Source organism: Nestor notabilis, unplaced genomic scaffold (assembly GCF_000696875.1).
Source record: "Nestor notabilis isolate BGI_N333 unplaced genomic scaffold, ASM69687v1 scaffold23663, whole genome shotgun sequence".
Taxonomy (NCBI): domain Eukaryota; kingdom Metazoa; phylum Chordata; class Aves; order Psittaciformes; family Psittacidae; genus Nestor; species Nestor notabilis.
Window position 1 is genome coordinate 28,672 of NW_009922731.1, and position 15,307 is coordinate 43,978.

Genomic DNA, 15,307 nt, shown 5'->3' on the forward strand with positions numbered 1-15,307 from the left:
TAACAGTATGTCCATATTAAATTAATATTTAATGTATCTTTTTTGATGTCTTTCTTTGACAGATACAACTGTGCAATTAGCAGCTCAGATGATCGAGGACTGTTTCGCAAATTGAAACTTAACTATGCAATTTTTGATGAAGGTCATATGCTCAAGAACATGAGCTCTGTACGCTACCAGCACCTTATGACAATTAATGTAAGAGGTTTAATTATTCTTGGGTTAGAGGGAACAACTCCTGTTTTTTTTTGTTTTGTAGTTACAGGCTGGGGCAAAATGAGTATTAACTGTAAAGTTCATATACACATAATGTTCCAGACACTTCAGTATGCAAGTGGATGTAAGTGTTGGTGTGGTCTCAAGAGTGGATTCTATGTTGTGAACTCTTTCAGGGAGACAGGCTCCCGAAGAAATGTAATAAATTCCCTGTAGCATTATTACAGTGATGGTTCAGTTTCAGTATTAAGGGATTTTCCAATTCCATCTCACAGTAGGAAAGATGGTTAAAATGCTATTCTGATGACTTGTGCTGAAACACTGTGGTATTTAAGGACCTGCTCTGATAGGACTGTGCAAGAAAAGCTAGCTTTAAAATAACTTTCTTGTAGCTTGTGGCCTGAGTCAGCAGCATTCTGAAAAAGAGAAAACTTGAGTATAGCTCTTTCTGCAATTACTGTGAATTAGCAATATTTGTATTTGTACAATAATAATATACATATGATTACCTACTTACAACTTATTTTTCAAGATCATATTTTCATTAAAAGCCTTTCTAAGAAGCTGATCTGTAAGCAGTTGAACTATGGCTTGTACTTGCAATTCGAAACTAGTGCATAAATAATGTATGACATTAGAAGCTATATGATATAGGAGCAACAATTAGCAAGTTACTTAAAACAACCCAACAAACAAACCAAATGAGAAAAACCCTAATAGACCCAGGAAGGCTTTTCTTCAATCTGGATTAGGCTCTTGAGTAGTCTGAAACTGGTATGCACTCAGTTCCCCACAGATCTGTAAGCAGCATTTTTGTTTTAACCAAGAAATTTTTCCATTAGACTTAAATATATATTGAGTTTAAACAGCTATAATTTAAACCAAGCTCATTTTATCACTTCTCATTTTATCAGCTCATAGCTGTGTTGTTTCTGCCAATGTTAATTTTTAAGCTGTTTGACTAATGTTTCTCACTGCTGTTTTCCACTTTGGACAAACAGGCACAGCATCGCTTACTGCTGACTGGGACTCCAGTTCAGAATAACCTGCTGGAATTGATGTCCCTCTTGAATTTTGTCATGCCACATATGTTCAGCAGTAGCACAGCTGAAATCCGAAGGATGTTCTCTTCAAAAACAGTAAGTAGTACATATTCTTTCCTTGAAAATAACTTGGTTTGCTGCATAACTTTTGTTTTACCGGTATCTTACGGAAAATAACTGCTGTTGCTGCATAACTTGTGTTTTACCGGTATCTTATGGAAATGGGTAATGTGATGATGAAAATCTAGAAAATGAAGCAATGAAATGAACCATATAAAGTAAGAATGTGTTATATAACAGGGTATCTCAGAATGCTAATGGTTCTGTTAGATCTGTCTGTTCTGGCTGGGTTTTTCTTCGAGTTAGAATAGTTAAGGTAGTGTTGTTAGAGCTGAAAACTTCATATTCTAATTAAATTCTTGCAATGTTTTCCTTAGAAGAGTGCTGAAGAGCAAAGTGTATATGAAAAAGAGAGGATTGCACATGCAAAGCAGATAATAAAACCATTCATCTTGAGAAGAGTAAAAGATGAGGTAATGTTTTATCTTTAAATAATGGTTTCATGTTACCAAAAATCTTTGAGACTAATAGTAAAATTAAAGGTCAAAATCCAAAACCTTTTGAATTTCTCTGTTTAAAATTGCATATATAAAAGAAAGGGAAAACTTAACTGCGACCTGAAAAGTGTTTTTATGTATTTGCATGCTTCAGTAGTCAGTGGTTTGAAGAGCGTATCTCTGATTAGCAGAGGGTAGGTTCCAGGTATTGCATGTATTATTATTTCATGCAGTTTTAGAGTGTGCTGGTCATGTTACTTGTTGGGTGGTGGGTGTGATGTATAATCCAAATCAAGTTCTAAGTATGTCAAACTGCTGACTCAGTGAAGTTGCAGCCAACGAAAGGAGTTGGGATGGGGTGAATGAACAGAGTAGCTTAAAAACAGGCTTGTAAGACAGTACAGAATTACTGGGGTGTTTTTTTAACGTGGTATGCTTTTATTTCGTCAGGTCCTTAAACAACTACCTCCTAAAAAAGATTTCACTGAATTGTGTGCCATGTCCCAGAAACAGGAACAACTATACTGTGATCTCCTAAAAAAGCTCAAGAAAAATATTAAGAGTAATGGTATGTGACAGTCTTGTTTCCTTTTGGTGGACTTTTTTCATGTCTGGAATGTCAAATGTGACTACAACGCCCTTGCTTTGTAGAAATGTCTTAAGACTCGTAAACTGACTATATCCCTTCTGTGGATTTTTCCTAAGTTCAAGTTATAGGTGAAATGTCAATTTCAGCTATTACAAATAAAGTTCTGAGAGACAGAGATGTGTCAGAGAGGAATCTGTGTACCTCTTCTGAATATGCCTTACTTCTTTTTTTATAGAGAAAAACTCGGATATGGGAAATGTGATGATGCAACTTAGGAAAATGGCTAATCACCCTCTCTTGCATCGCCAGTATTACACAAATGACAAGCTCAGGAAGATGTCCAAACTTATGCTCAAGGTGACATTCCAAAGCAGTCTTTAATTTCTCAGAATTTTTAATGCAACTTAAATAGATTTGGGTTTTATGTATTTGTTTGTTTGTTTATTTATTTATTTATTGTCAGTCCTCTGGTCAAAACTGTGTCTTTGCAAAACTCAATTCATTATTGCTGTTTTTATTTGCATCTATCCAATACTCTAATCAAGCTCTGTATGTGTTTAACACTGACTTTTGTATCAGATATTAAAATGGAGAGAACAGCTGTGGGACTGCAGTCCTCTCCTTTTCATCAGCTCCTCCTTAACACCTCTTCCTTTCATCCCAAAATTTAAAACCAAAGTACTTAACTTGGGTGGGCATTTGAGTTTACTATTTTCTGGGTAGCAAGAAATCCAGACTGTACAGAACTAAAATAGGGAAGGCATGAGTATTGAATGGTTGAGGACTTTTTTGTTTGTTTTGTTTTAATTTGGCTGGGGTTAATGCGTGTGGAGTTTGGGGATAAATGTTGCTTCTTTCTAAAGTATAAAAAAGAATAAAATTGGAATGTGCAACAAGGGCTCTAAGAAGAGTGCAGCTGGCTTTGAAGGTCTTCAGCTTTGTTTTTAGATAAAGCCAGTCAACGCTGGGGGGAAGGGAAGAAGCGATCCATTGGTTTGTGAAGGATTTTTGTCCGTTTTTACTCCTGCTCATACCATTGTACCCTCCAGATATGGCTTTTCTTCTCCTCTTTCTTCCAGGCATGACATCCCTCTACCCACCCTACATCTTGGGCTGGGCTTCCCATGTCTTCTACCATCTATCCAAGGATTCAACCTCCCTTTTAGGGCTTGTGTCATCAGGGGAAGAGGTCTGATACAGGGGTAAAAAGGTCATAGGGCTTGATGGGAACTAGGTAATTGCTATGGAGGTTATACATACATCTTAGTTTTTGGTAGTGCAAGTTCTTATAAACACTGAATTGCAAAATAATGGTCCTCTACTATAAACCTGGAGTTGCAGAGTTCATCTTTTGTTGCTTGCATGAGCCACGCTTCGGCCTTTGTCCATGTCTAGTTGTTTTTTGTTTTTTCAGAAATTCTGGATGTTGTTGTGTGGTGTTCTTGGGTTTTGTCATCTGTTTGCAAGATTGTGTATTACATTATTTTGTTTCCTTTCTGCTAACAGGAACCCACGCATCGCGATGCTAACCCCGACCTTATCTTCGAAGATATGACGGTAATGACGGATTTCGAACTGCATTTGCTTTGTGAGCAATACTCTCACGTCAATGGCTTCAAGTTAGACATGGATACGATCTTGGATTCTGGAAAGTTTAACGCACTGGACCGCATTCTTTCTGACCTTAAAGAGAAGGTTGGTACTGAAGATGGCTGAAACATCTTTTCCTGTCCATGTGAAGGGTGGCTGTAAATAACTGGTCAAATTAATATCTGCTGGCTGCATACGCAACCCAGTTGATTTTTTGTGGAGTATTACAGTGTGTTTTAGTGCATATGCAGCATTGCAAAGCAATACTTACAGCTTTTAATGTGCAGTCCTGCCTACACACATCCCTTTAGAGACAGCTGAAATAAGCTTTCCCATTTTTCCAAGTTTCAGAATAGTCATCCCAAGGTAACACTGCTATCTTAGTGTACAGCTCATGAACTTTGACCTTCATTTGGCATTTGGGTAAGTCTGTATTACAGAAGAATAATCATGTATGTGTTAAGCAAGTGTAAAGATGAGGTCACTGCTTTGACTCACAGATTCAGACTGGCTTATGTTACAAATAAGCATGTACCGTAGTATTTCAGAGTATCCTGAATTTGCACAAGTGTGTGCTCTGCATCTGTTTGATTATTTCAGACAAAAGAGTGCTGCTAGTCAGTATTATATGGAATGTAGCTTAAGTTTTTAGTGAAAATATTTTGTTGATGTTTATAGATGGAGTAGATCTGTCATTTATGCATTTGACATGTGATTTCTAGGTTGCTTGAGTCACCTGAGTACAAAGTATCTAGAAAACAAATTGCACTGACAGAAGGGGGGTTAATGCAGCAGCAGTACTGGATATGATACCTTCACTTAAAGTTAGTCCTGACTTGATGCATTTCAGCGTAGTCTTTTAGTTCAGAAAATAGGGATTCAAAGTAAGATCAACTATGCATACGTATTTGCACTAATAGAGTATTTGTGTAGTTCATTATCTGTAATTGATATGTTTTAAAACTTCTGTTTCGCTTTGTCATTTCCAGGGAGACAGAGTTGTATTGTTTAGCCAATTTACTATGATACTGGATATTCTGGAAGTTTTCCTAAAACAAAAGGAACACAGATACATTAGATTGGATGGAAAAACACAGATTTCTGACCGGTATGTGACTTCTTGTGCTGAAGATGGGAGGGGAAAAAAGAGGATGTGTGAATGGAGATGGGGAGAATGTGAGGGTGACTTAAAACCCTTGCCTTGGTTTTGCAATGTGTAGAATTTTGTGGTCGCTGGGCATTAACTATAGAAGGGGTTATATACAACTGAAGGATTACGCTGGATTTCTGATCGCCTTAGTAAGGGTGAGGCAGAAAGGTGAGTTTTAGATGGCTGGGTTACAGTCTTAGCCATCAAAATTCAAAACTTATGTCTTCAGCAGTTCATGGTGTGTATGATTTGCTTCTGTGACAGCATGTCATAACAAAAGCTCACCTGTAGATATTCTTTGGCAGTATAGCGAATATCTTTTACAATAGGCATACAAAGCCCTTTGTTCCTCTTGGACAAACTGTTTACTCTGTCCTTTGCAGCTAAAAATACTGCAATGCTTTTGGTTGAGGTGTGCTGGTTTTCTGTTGTTTCCTGATTTTTTTTTAAATGTTTTTTTAGATTCTCTTTCCTTCATTTCAAAAAACCCTTGTCATTCTTGCTGTGATATTACTTCTCACTTACAGCTGATGTCTGTTACTTCTCCTGTATGTGCAATTAGTACAGAAGACAGTCAGGAAGCTAAATTCCTCCCTCCTCACCATTTCCTTCATGTATTTCAAACTTCCCTCACCCTCCAACTTGCTCTTTGTGTTCTGTGATTACTCAGAATCTTTTTCCAAGCCTCTTTTCATCCTTTGCTATCAATATATCAGTCTCAGCATGTTTCTCTGGTCACTGCTGAGGACCGTTGGTACCCTTTTTCCTTCTGCATAACACCTTTATTTTTGGGCTGCTTTGCAATGCCACTGTCCTCCCTTTCAGAAGATCATCATCCTAACTACTGTATTCAACTGTGGAGCCAGTGCAGTGGTTTCTCCAGCCTCATGTATGTTTTCTTGTGTTCTGCAGGATACATCTAATAGATGAGTTCAATAACGATAAGGATATATTTATATTCCTCCTGTCAACCAAAGCTGGTGGATTGGGAATTAATCTGACCTCGGCAAATGTTGTTATTCTTCATGACATTGATTGCAACCCATACAATGACAAGCAAGCAGAAGACCGATGCCATAGAGTAGGACAGACAAGGTAAGACTTTTTAATTGTAATGCTTGTCTTTTCTTGGAGGCAAGTTCTCAAAGGAAGCTGAAAGAACAATATTTTATGAATTTACTGAATTTAAAAATGCAGTTTTAAGCAGAGATTTGTGTAAACCAGCTTTGCATTGTGTGGGAGCTAGGTAGTTGTAAGTGTCTTAGCGCCTCTTGTGGCCAGAACAAACATGATTTACATTCTCCTCTTTTTTTTTTTTTTTTTCCCTGAGTTCTCTAACTCAGAAATTCTCTATAATCCTCAAATTTGTGGTGCTAGGTTTCAAGGCGGATTTGAGGTCTTTGGGACTGTTTGGCAGAGCTGTTTGTTCTCTTTGGGAGACTTCTAAGCTCTGAAGAGTGAAAACATGGACTGTTTCAGAGTCCTCTGTCAGAATAAGCTGATGCGAGAAATAGAACCCATTTAATAACTGGTATTTGTGTAGTGTGGCATGGGGGGTAAGTTAAGTTGTTTCTGTTTAATGGGAATTTCGGTGACAGCCCAGACTTTGTGGTGGCTGGAGTGCAGGAGAAAACAAGTTTCCTGGCAGTACAGAGCACAGTTGGTCAAGACAGAAGAAACAGCAGCTTTTCCTGTTGCCCTTTTGTTCATTTCCTCTTTGTTTTAAACTGAGCTGAGCAAAGGCATAGCACCCTTCCATTTTACACTAATCCAAAGAAACGGTAAAAATTGATTCATCCTATTTTGTGGTTTTCAGAGAGGTGAAAGTCATAAAGCTAATCAGTAAGGGGACTATTGAAGAATACATGCTCAAAATCAACGAGCAAAAATTGAAGTTAGAACAAGACATGACTGCAACAGATTCAGGTAAGTCTCTTGCACATAATGATGTCCACTTAAGTGAGTTAAGGTTGCTGCAATGTATTATTCTGAGAAAGAGGAAAAACAAAAGTTTTTGATGCAGACAAGCCCTTTTTTTTTCCCTCATGTTAAATAAACTAGAAAGATGTATTTGTGCTGATGATTGTGCAGTTTGACAGGAAGTGCCCTCTGAGTTTGACCCACAAATCAATGCCAGACTCTTAGTAGTAGATGATTACACACAGGTTTGGGAATCTAGACTTTTGTCTGTGTGAAACATTTTGAGCTGTACTAACACTTGTTCCTGTTCCTTAGGAGAAGAAGGAAGCATTCCAGCAGATATAGCCACACTATTAAAAGCTTCATTAGGTCTCTAAATATGCTGTGAAATTCAAGGAAGAAGAGTGATATTTTACACCATGGACTCTACATTTCTGATTAACTTGAGTTTTATGTACGTTTATAACTTTTTGTAGTTTATAATAATTATTTCATGTTGTGGAAAATTTTTAACACCAGTGGCATTCTTTTAATGCTTAAAAACATTAATGGCCCAAATGTGCCAACATTGGATGCTGAAAAAACATCTTTTACAGACTTTCAAAATGGGGACCTATGTACTAATTGTTTCAATAAATCTGCTACTGCTTAAGATCTGTCAGTATTTTTATAATTGTTTCTACCTCCAAATATATATATTTAAACTGTCAGTTTCACTGGATTTCACGTATAGATTTTTTTATATGTGCCTTATTTGACAATGCTCGAGTCTGTTCCAGCTAGTTATGAGTCATCTGACGTATCATTCTGGCTTTGTATCAACTTGTTCAAATAAAATTCCACAGGTTAACAAAACATTTCATTTTGTGGTTACTGGGGGAAGGGGAGAGGGGGAATAATTTGCATTTTATAAAACAAATAGCTTTCAAACTAGCTGAAATGTTCCATTTGTACTGATACGGCTTTATCCAGCAGTAATTAACTACTAATGCTTCATTGTTCTCCAGTCACAGTTGTCTTAGGATACTGATTATAAAAGCAGAATTCCTGCCAAGTGGACTTTCCGTCCAGGTTGCAGGTTTTTTTGTCAGTCCTTTGTGGAGATACCAGGTCTGTGTTCTGACAGTGAAGTGCCCTAAACGCAAAGCTTATGTCTTGCTCTTCTCTGGAAGTTCCAGTGCATTTTTTTAATTCATTTCAGTGAAATGAACAGCTTCAGTGCTATTAGTGATGAGGTTTGCCTTCACCTGAAGTTTATAATCTCCTGGTAAGGATGTGATTTGAGGAGGTAGGAGAGAAGGATGTCCATTTCCCTGGACAGTGGAAAAGACTGAAATTTAGTCTTTTGAACTCAGGAGTGTTTAAGATTTAAGACTGCTGCTTTTTTAGAAGCTGGGGGAAGGCAAAGTGTGAGGAAGTCATTTCTGTCCCCGCTCTCTGTTAAAGCCTCAGCTGCTGTATACTCAGTGCAGAGCTCAGTAAATCTGCATCAGACTGAATCTCTCAGAAGATTGCACCCTAGAATTCACTCTGGTTTGCAATATGGGGTTGATAATTACCACTTTTCTGTATGTGGTTATCACAGTCTGAAGACACTGCATCTTCCAAAGGAACTTGAAACAGTTCTATGGGAAGAGTAGAGAAAAGATGCTTGGAGGTGATCTGTGAGTTGGGCATCTGGTTTGTTTGGTTTAGTTACAGCTGTGGGTATTTTTTTCCACCTGTGCATGATTTCTGCAAGTACAAAATGGATGAAAAATGAAAGCTTCAGAGTTTGAACTAGTTGCTTGGCTTCTATGAGCAATCTTTTGTGGCTGTGCTGCACGTTCCAAAATGCACAGCTGAGATAGGGTGAAGAAATACTTTATTATATGAGAGAAGAGTAAGAGTCAATTTGTCTACCATGTTGCTTTAATTCTACCTGTTTTGTTGGACCAAGTAGTGGGATTTAACAGACAACCACGTGTTTAATGCTTGCCTGTTTCTGTTGAGCATGATCCTAACCCAACTGTTATCTCATTGTATGTACATGTTCTTGCCTGTTTGCTTCTGATATGAAATGAAACAAAATGCCTGCTTTATAGGGTGGTTTGTGTGGTGTTATGGTGTGGTATGTGCATGTAATTGGTTATTTTAGTCTGACTGAGCAGTGGTTACTCCTTAAACAATCACATCCCTAGACCCCTGGGATCAGTATCTATCTTTAAGTGCTATGAAGCTCATAGGTGTTTCTGCCCTTTTAATGTTTATTGTAACTGTTTCTACCCTTTTTAATTAGGGGTCTTAAGAGATTGTAGAGTCACCATCCTTGACAGCAAAAGCTGTCTGGACACAGTCTTGGGCAGCTGGCTGTAGGTGGTCCTGCTTGAGCAAGGAGTTTGGACTAGATGACATCCAGAGGTCCCTTCAGCCTCAACCGTTCTGTGATTCCATGTCTCTGCTTGGAAAGATGTACAGCAGAGGAGAAAAATAAACAACTATCTGAAGTCTGTTGAGGAAGAGAGTGGGAGCTGAAGAAGGAAAATCTGTAGAGAGCTGTAAGCGTACAAGGAATTAGAAAGGAGGCGAAGATGCCACACTGGAATTAGCAAAAGATTGGACCTTGCTTTCAGTTGTGCCATTACCTGTTTGTTTCTGAACTGTTAGTGGTTGGTTGGTGTTACTTGTATGATTCAATAAAACAATGCGGTGAGAGGGAGAAGCAAGTGCGAAGGGAAATACTTTCCCAACTGGCCATTTTCAGCCAGGAGGAATACCCATGTTTGCTGTGGCTTATCTGCTTACACCACACAGTGGAGTCCTCTTGCAAGCACTTGTCTCCCCTTGAGTTTGTGTAAACCACTTGCATCTACAGCTGTCCACCTTGCCAGGATTTCCATCTATCTGTTTGCCCCAGTGCCAGAACAACAAACCATTCATATATTTTAAACCTGGTTTCCACCACTGCCCCCCACCAATTTGTCTCCTCCTTACTAGAAGAGATAGTGAGCTGCTGAATGAGTGTGCAGCTGGTGTGCTTATGGAGAGCTGGCACTGGTGTGGGTATCACCTCAGCTGTGCTGCTGCTTTTTGTTTGGTTTGGATTTTTGGTCATTGGTTGTTTTTTCAGTGGCACAGCATACACTTCAAAGAGGCTGAAGAAAGTGCTTAAGAAGCTTGAAATCTGTTGACTAAGCAGGTCTCAGGGTTTTTTTATCCTCTCTGTTAATTACCCTTCTTTCCTCCGGAGCAGGAGTCTACAATAAACAAAGTATTGCTGAGATGGCATCTCTCCAGGAAGGTTTATTCATCTCGTTTCCCTTTGAGGGCCCACAGGACATTAATTGGGTTTATCAAGCACTTTATTAGTAATGGGGAGAATGTGGTTGAAACCACACCTATCCCTCAGGCTCTACTCTCCTAAATCAGCTTTTTAGTCTTTTATGGATACAAGTGGTAGATTTTGATTTGGCATAGCATACCCATCTGAGATTCATTTAAATGATTCTAAAATCAATAACTTAGCATGTTTGTCATGTTGAAAACTAAACATGCATTTGTATTTTCCAGTCTAAAAAGCTGATCTACATTATAGTCTTAGGTCTTTTCTGGATCCAGGCTGCAATAGCTGGAAGTGCTTGCACTCTGTCTCTGAGAGCCAACAGCCTGGGGTAGTTGTCTGCCAGGTCAGGTTTGCAGGACAGAAGTGTCGTACTGCACACGTCCCAGTAGAAATCTGCCCATGTTACCTGGCGGAAATGGGGGAAAAGCAGTAAATTTTAGTTGGTAATCTCAAAAGCTGGAACTGCTACTAATAGTCTCAGCAAACTGCAGAAATTAAATGTGAATTGATCTGGTTTGTGTAAGGTGTTGGGTTTTTTTTTAGGCCTATAATTACAGAGCGAGTAATCAGGTTGTGATGCAAGGCTTGATTTAAGTAAAAAATGGTTAAATAAAGCCCTTACTACAAATATTACTTGCATGATGATATTAATCTTCCCTGCTGAAACTGCTACAGAAAAGTGTTTTAATTGGTTTCCAGTTTGGGGTAAAAAAGGGGGATTACATTTTCAGAGCTATTTTCATATTGTCCTATAAATTGATCAGTGATTAGAAGCGGGGTTGTAAACTCCCATCTGTATTGACTAGTACAAAGGCATTTATAACATTTTTTGTCAACATGCTTCTAAACTGATTTAGAAAGTGCAGATCCTAGTCCTGGTTTGCCTCACTTGTCCAATAGTACAGAAAACAGTTCTCACTTTGCAATTGGGTGACCGGTTGTGTATTGGTAAGAACAAAGAGTTAAAAGAGTTGTTTCATGGGCTGGCATGAATTCCAGAAATTCAACAGTTGTCAATGAATTTATTTTTCTGGCAACCTGATTGGAATAGAGAAATAAAAACTATACTTACAGACTTCCCTACCAGCCAGGTGTTATCCCCTAAGAAAGTATCCAAGTCTTTCAGTAACTCGGGTGCTTTGTTTGTGAGGATATCATCGAATGCTTGTTTCTGGGGGAAGAACAAAACACAAAGATGCACAACAGTGTGTAAGGACAGCAGTCCACAAAATTGAACTTTGGGGGTTTCTTGCTTGTGAAAAAGAAAGCTGACGTCTGAAAAAGGGGACAGTGAAATCATTTGGTCTGACACAAACTTCAGAGTGCTCCCAGTTCTCTTTGGAAGAAGGAATACGTTAACATCCAAGTCAGGATTAACACAGCAAACAGCAGTTACTTAAGGTAAGTAAAGAAATGCAGAGGATACACTTGGGTATATGCAATGGGGCACTATACAACTTAGGAAAGCTGAGGTAATTGCCCATGAAGTGGCTTAAATGCCCAAACCACAGCATTTGTGGCTCAGTGAGCCATGACTTAAGCTGATTGCTCCCTTAATGCACACTGGAGAGCTCCTGGATGCTGAGACACAAGGTATGGGAAGATGCTGCTCGTTTACCTGTGCTAACAGCCACCCAGCTTCACCAAGATGGGAGTCCTCCCATAGATTTGGGAAGAATCCATCTATAAAATAGACTGTCGATGTCTCACAGTCATTTTTGGGGACTCTTTTGGGTGCTATGTTTTCCAGTGCACAGGGTCTCAGATTTCCAGAATCCTTTAAGCTCAGTCTTTCTGTGCTGTCAGATGCTGGTCACATCTTTTATTACCAGCTGTTCCCATATGAGATGTGGAACCAGGATTTTGAGCTTTTGCCGGGTTTATCTTTGGACTTTTATGTTAGCAGGTTATTCTGCTTTTATTGTCTTCACAGCAGTGAGATTTGAGGTGGTTAAAACATGTTTTTCAAGGCTGAAGTCTGTCCTAAAGGATACAGGCCTTATTATTTCTATGTTAATGGATGAAGGTGAGGTTGTGTATGGGGGTGTTTCTCTGCTAGCTGTTACCCATAGCAGGAAATTTTAAGGCTGCCGTTTAAGGGTTAGCTGTTTCCTTTAGAGAGGGAAGCTGTTTCTGGTTGATGCTAGAAAATTCTAGTAAATTCTGCTAGTAATTTTAATGCTAGTAATTCTAGTAAATGCTCCATCCCTGGCAGCGTTCAAGGCCAGGTTGGACAGAGCCTTGGGTGACACGGTCTAGGGTGAGGCGTCACCTGCCTCGTGTGATCATGACAGTAATGACCTCCCAGCTGAAGTATGCAGACAACTGGTGATGCTGGTGGGGACAGGAACAGGATCCACCTTTTGGAGTTGCAGGACCTACTTGTCTCAACCCTGGAGCTCTCCCTCAAGGCGTGACAAAGCTGCTGCAATGCCAGCTACAGTTTTTTGTGAGGGGTGTAAGGTGAAGGGAGACTCTGTCTCTGGCACTGAGGGAGCTTCCACAGGCAGCATCCACCTCTGCTCCCTTCACCTCGCTTGGTTTTCTCTTTTCTACCGGCCGGGTAGCACAACATCCTTTCATCCATCTCTGAGGGATGTGCGTTCCTGCAGTCACCTGTCCTGGGGAAGTTTTCTGACTAATGGGTGAATTACTTCTATCTGTCCTTGTGAGACCATGAGACGGGACTTCTACCGCAAGGTGGTAGCATTGGACCCAGGAGGAGAGGGGGAGAACAGCTAACAGTGAGAAAAACGTTACAGATTCCTCGCAATTAAGCTGCTCCATCTTCCTTGGCCCCGAAGCACTCCCTTGCATGCGTACGTGAGTGCAGGCATATAAGGGCTTCCTGAGAACTCTCTCCCCTTTTAAATTAATCACTGGTGACATGGTCTGGGTCATTATTTCGGGGAAGTGCCTGAGTATGAGCTGGGACTCACGCAGGCGTTAGGATGGGAGTTTCCCTGTAAAGGAGTAGCAGTAGTGCTGCACATTAGCAATAGTTTGGTTGTTCCTAAATGATTAAAAATCATGAGTCAACCTCCCCTCCCCAAATTAGGAAACTTCAGGAAATCACTAAGAAATTAAGCAATTCGTGTTTTTGAACACTAAAACTTCCATATAGCTCTCAGATTTTTCTCCTGCAAGATTTCAGAGCACTTTCATATGGTTTCATTATTTATTATTGGTTTGGAGCAGTGTTTTGTTGTTTCTGAAATCATAGAATGGTTTGGGTTGTAAGGGACCTTACAGATCATCTAGTTCCAACCCCCTGCCACGGACAGGGACACCTTCCACTAGACCAGGTTGCTCAAAGTCACATCCACCCTGGCCTTGAACACTGCCAGGGATGGGGCAGCCACAGCTTCTCTGGGCAACCTGTGACAGTGTGTCACTGCCCTCATAGTGAAGAATTTTTCCTTGATATATAATCTAAATCTCACCTTAACTTTGAATAAATGGAAGGTGGCTGCACCCATAGCAAATGGTGAGACCTGTTGTTATACTTTCCTAAAAGGGTCAGGTCATTGCTCAGGTCAGAGCCATTGTAACGCAGGAGTTAACTCATCCATCGCCCTCTTCCCCCAGCAGCTTATCTGCACTCTTGCACTTGAGGATCTGGTGAGAAGGACTGGACTGATGTCAAAAACAACCCCAAACACTGTAGGACTTGTCTGTTACTGTGTGTTGACGCAGCCGTGGCAGCGTGTTAGCCTGGTGTCAGTATATGCAGAAGCACTGCAGAGGACCGATGAGAGGCCACGGGGGTCTGAAGAGCAAGGCTGCAGTGATAGTGAGGGATGTGCTATCTCCCCTCTTTAGCAGCACCCACTGTATTATACCACCATGTATTGAAAAGCATTTTTCCCTGGCAGCTGATGTTATTGAAAACTAATACTTATTAAAACCCCGTAATAAAGATGCATTTGGGATTAATAAACCCCAAATCAAGATGCAGAAACACAAAAAAGAAGATGGGATGGGGCTTTTAATCTTGTTGGGTTAGCAGAAAGGGAAAGATTCAAGCTTAGTCTGTCTGCAACACGATACAGGTATTGCACGGTGGAGGTGTCCGATCTTTCCCCTTTGAAGTGCAATTTGATGTATGCACACATGGCGCCCTTGATTCAAGGAGAACTAGTGAGGAGTGGTTCATGATGGCCTTATTTCCACCAAGGGTGAAAAAAATCTGAAGGAGGAGGTGGGAGGGGGCAGAAGGCCTTGGCTGGGTTAGCCTTGAGGAAGAAATACAGAGCTCCTCTAGCTCAGCTTTGCTGAGGTGAGGTGAGGGACCCAGGATTTGACACACGCAGTGTCTCCAGAGGAGATGCTCAGGTGTGGAGTCTTGCCTTATGTGCTGTTTTGGTTTAAACTAGTGATTGTCTTACTCTCACGTCCTGGTTTTTCTCTGCCCAAGGGAACAGTGTCATGAAATCATCAATAGTGTCCACAATGGCATCAGCTAGGGCCTGTTCCACAGGAGTCTGACCTGCCAGACCTGTGGGAAGCAAGCATATGAAGGGAGGTTAGGGGCAGCATCAACAGGAATTTCTGATACCTCAAAGGTAAACTCTGTGAACATTTCCATATACATTCTTGTTCTCTGGGGGGCGGTTGATGCTAACACCATGCATTTGACTCCTTGCTTCTAGGTGCAATCTCATCTATGCTTGCTTTTTTCACCCCTCCAGCCTCATACAGCCATCCAAGGTAGTGAGTTGTTCTTTTCATCACCTGAACCCACAGCCTGACTCCTGCTTCTTAATTTTTCTCTTTGCCTTCCACATTCAGTGAAGGTCAGCACTAATTCCTTTCTTTTAATCTTTCCTTATCCCAGCTTTCAATGTCCTTCTCTATCTGATGGTCTTTCCATCTTGGTCAACACAGTCTCCCACTTCTGTGAAAGTCTGCTTCTCTTTC

At 40.3% G+C, this 15,307-nt stretch overlaps 2 protein-coding genes across 2 annotated transcripts in view; one reads left to right on the forward strand and one right to left on the reverse strand.

Annotated features, from left to right (window-relative positions):
- SMARCAD1 (SWI/SNF-related, matrix-associated actin-dependent regulator of chromatin, subfamily a, containing DEAD/H box 1) overlaps window positions 1-7,463 on the forward strand; it is a 36,080-nt gene extending 28,617 nt beyond the window's left edge. The window contains exons 14-23 of the mRNA XM_010011781.1: window positions 63-198; window positions 1,218-1,355; window positions 1,697-1,792; window positions 2,267-2,384; window positions 2,641-2,762; window positions 3,912-4,100; window positions 4,985-5,103; window positions 6,058-6,240; window positions 6,962-7,071; window positions 7,381-7,463. Coding sequence (XP_010010083.1) covers window positions 63-198; window positions 1,218-1,355; window positions 1,697-1,792; window positions 2,267-2,384; window positions 2,641-2,762; window positions 3,912-4,100; window positions 4,985-5,103; window positions 6,058-6,240; window positions 6,962-7,071; window positions 7,381-7,442 — 1,273 coding nt within the window. The 3' untranslated portion in view covers window positions 7,443-7,463. The remainder of the gene's footprint in view (window positions 1-62; window positions 199-1,217; window positions 1,356-1,696; window positions 1,793-2,266; window positions 2,385-2,640; window positions 2,763-3,911; window positions 4,101-4,984; window positions 5,104-6,057; window positions 6,241-6,961; window positions 7,072-7,380) is intronic.
- Window positions 7,464-10,490: 3,027 nt separating this feature from the next.
- HPGDS (hematopoietic prostaglandin D synthase) overlaps window positions 10,491-15,307 on the reverse strand; it is a 15,845-nt gene continuing 11,028 nt past the window's right edge. Inside the window, exons 3-5 of the mRNA XM_010011782.1 lie at window positions 14,776-14,885; window positions 11,460-11,558; window positions 10,491-10,793 (exon numbers count right to left, since the gene is read on the reverse strand). Coding sequence (XP_010010084.1) covers window positions 10,629-10,793; window positions 11,460-11,558; window positions 14,776-14,885 — 374 coding nt within the window. The 3' untranslated portion in view covers window positions 10,491-10,628. The remainder of the gene's footprint in view (window positions 10,794-11,459; window positions 11,559-14,775; window positions 14,886-15,307) is intronic.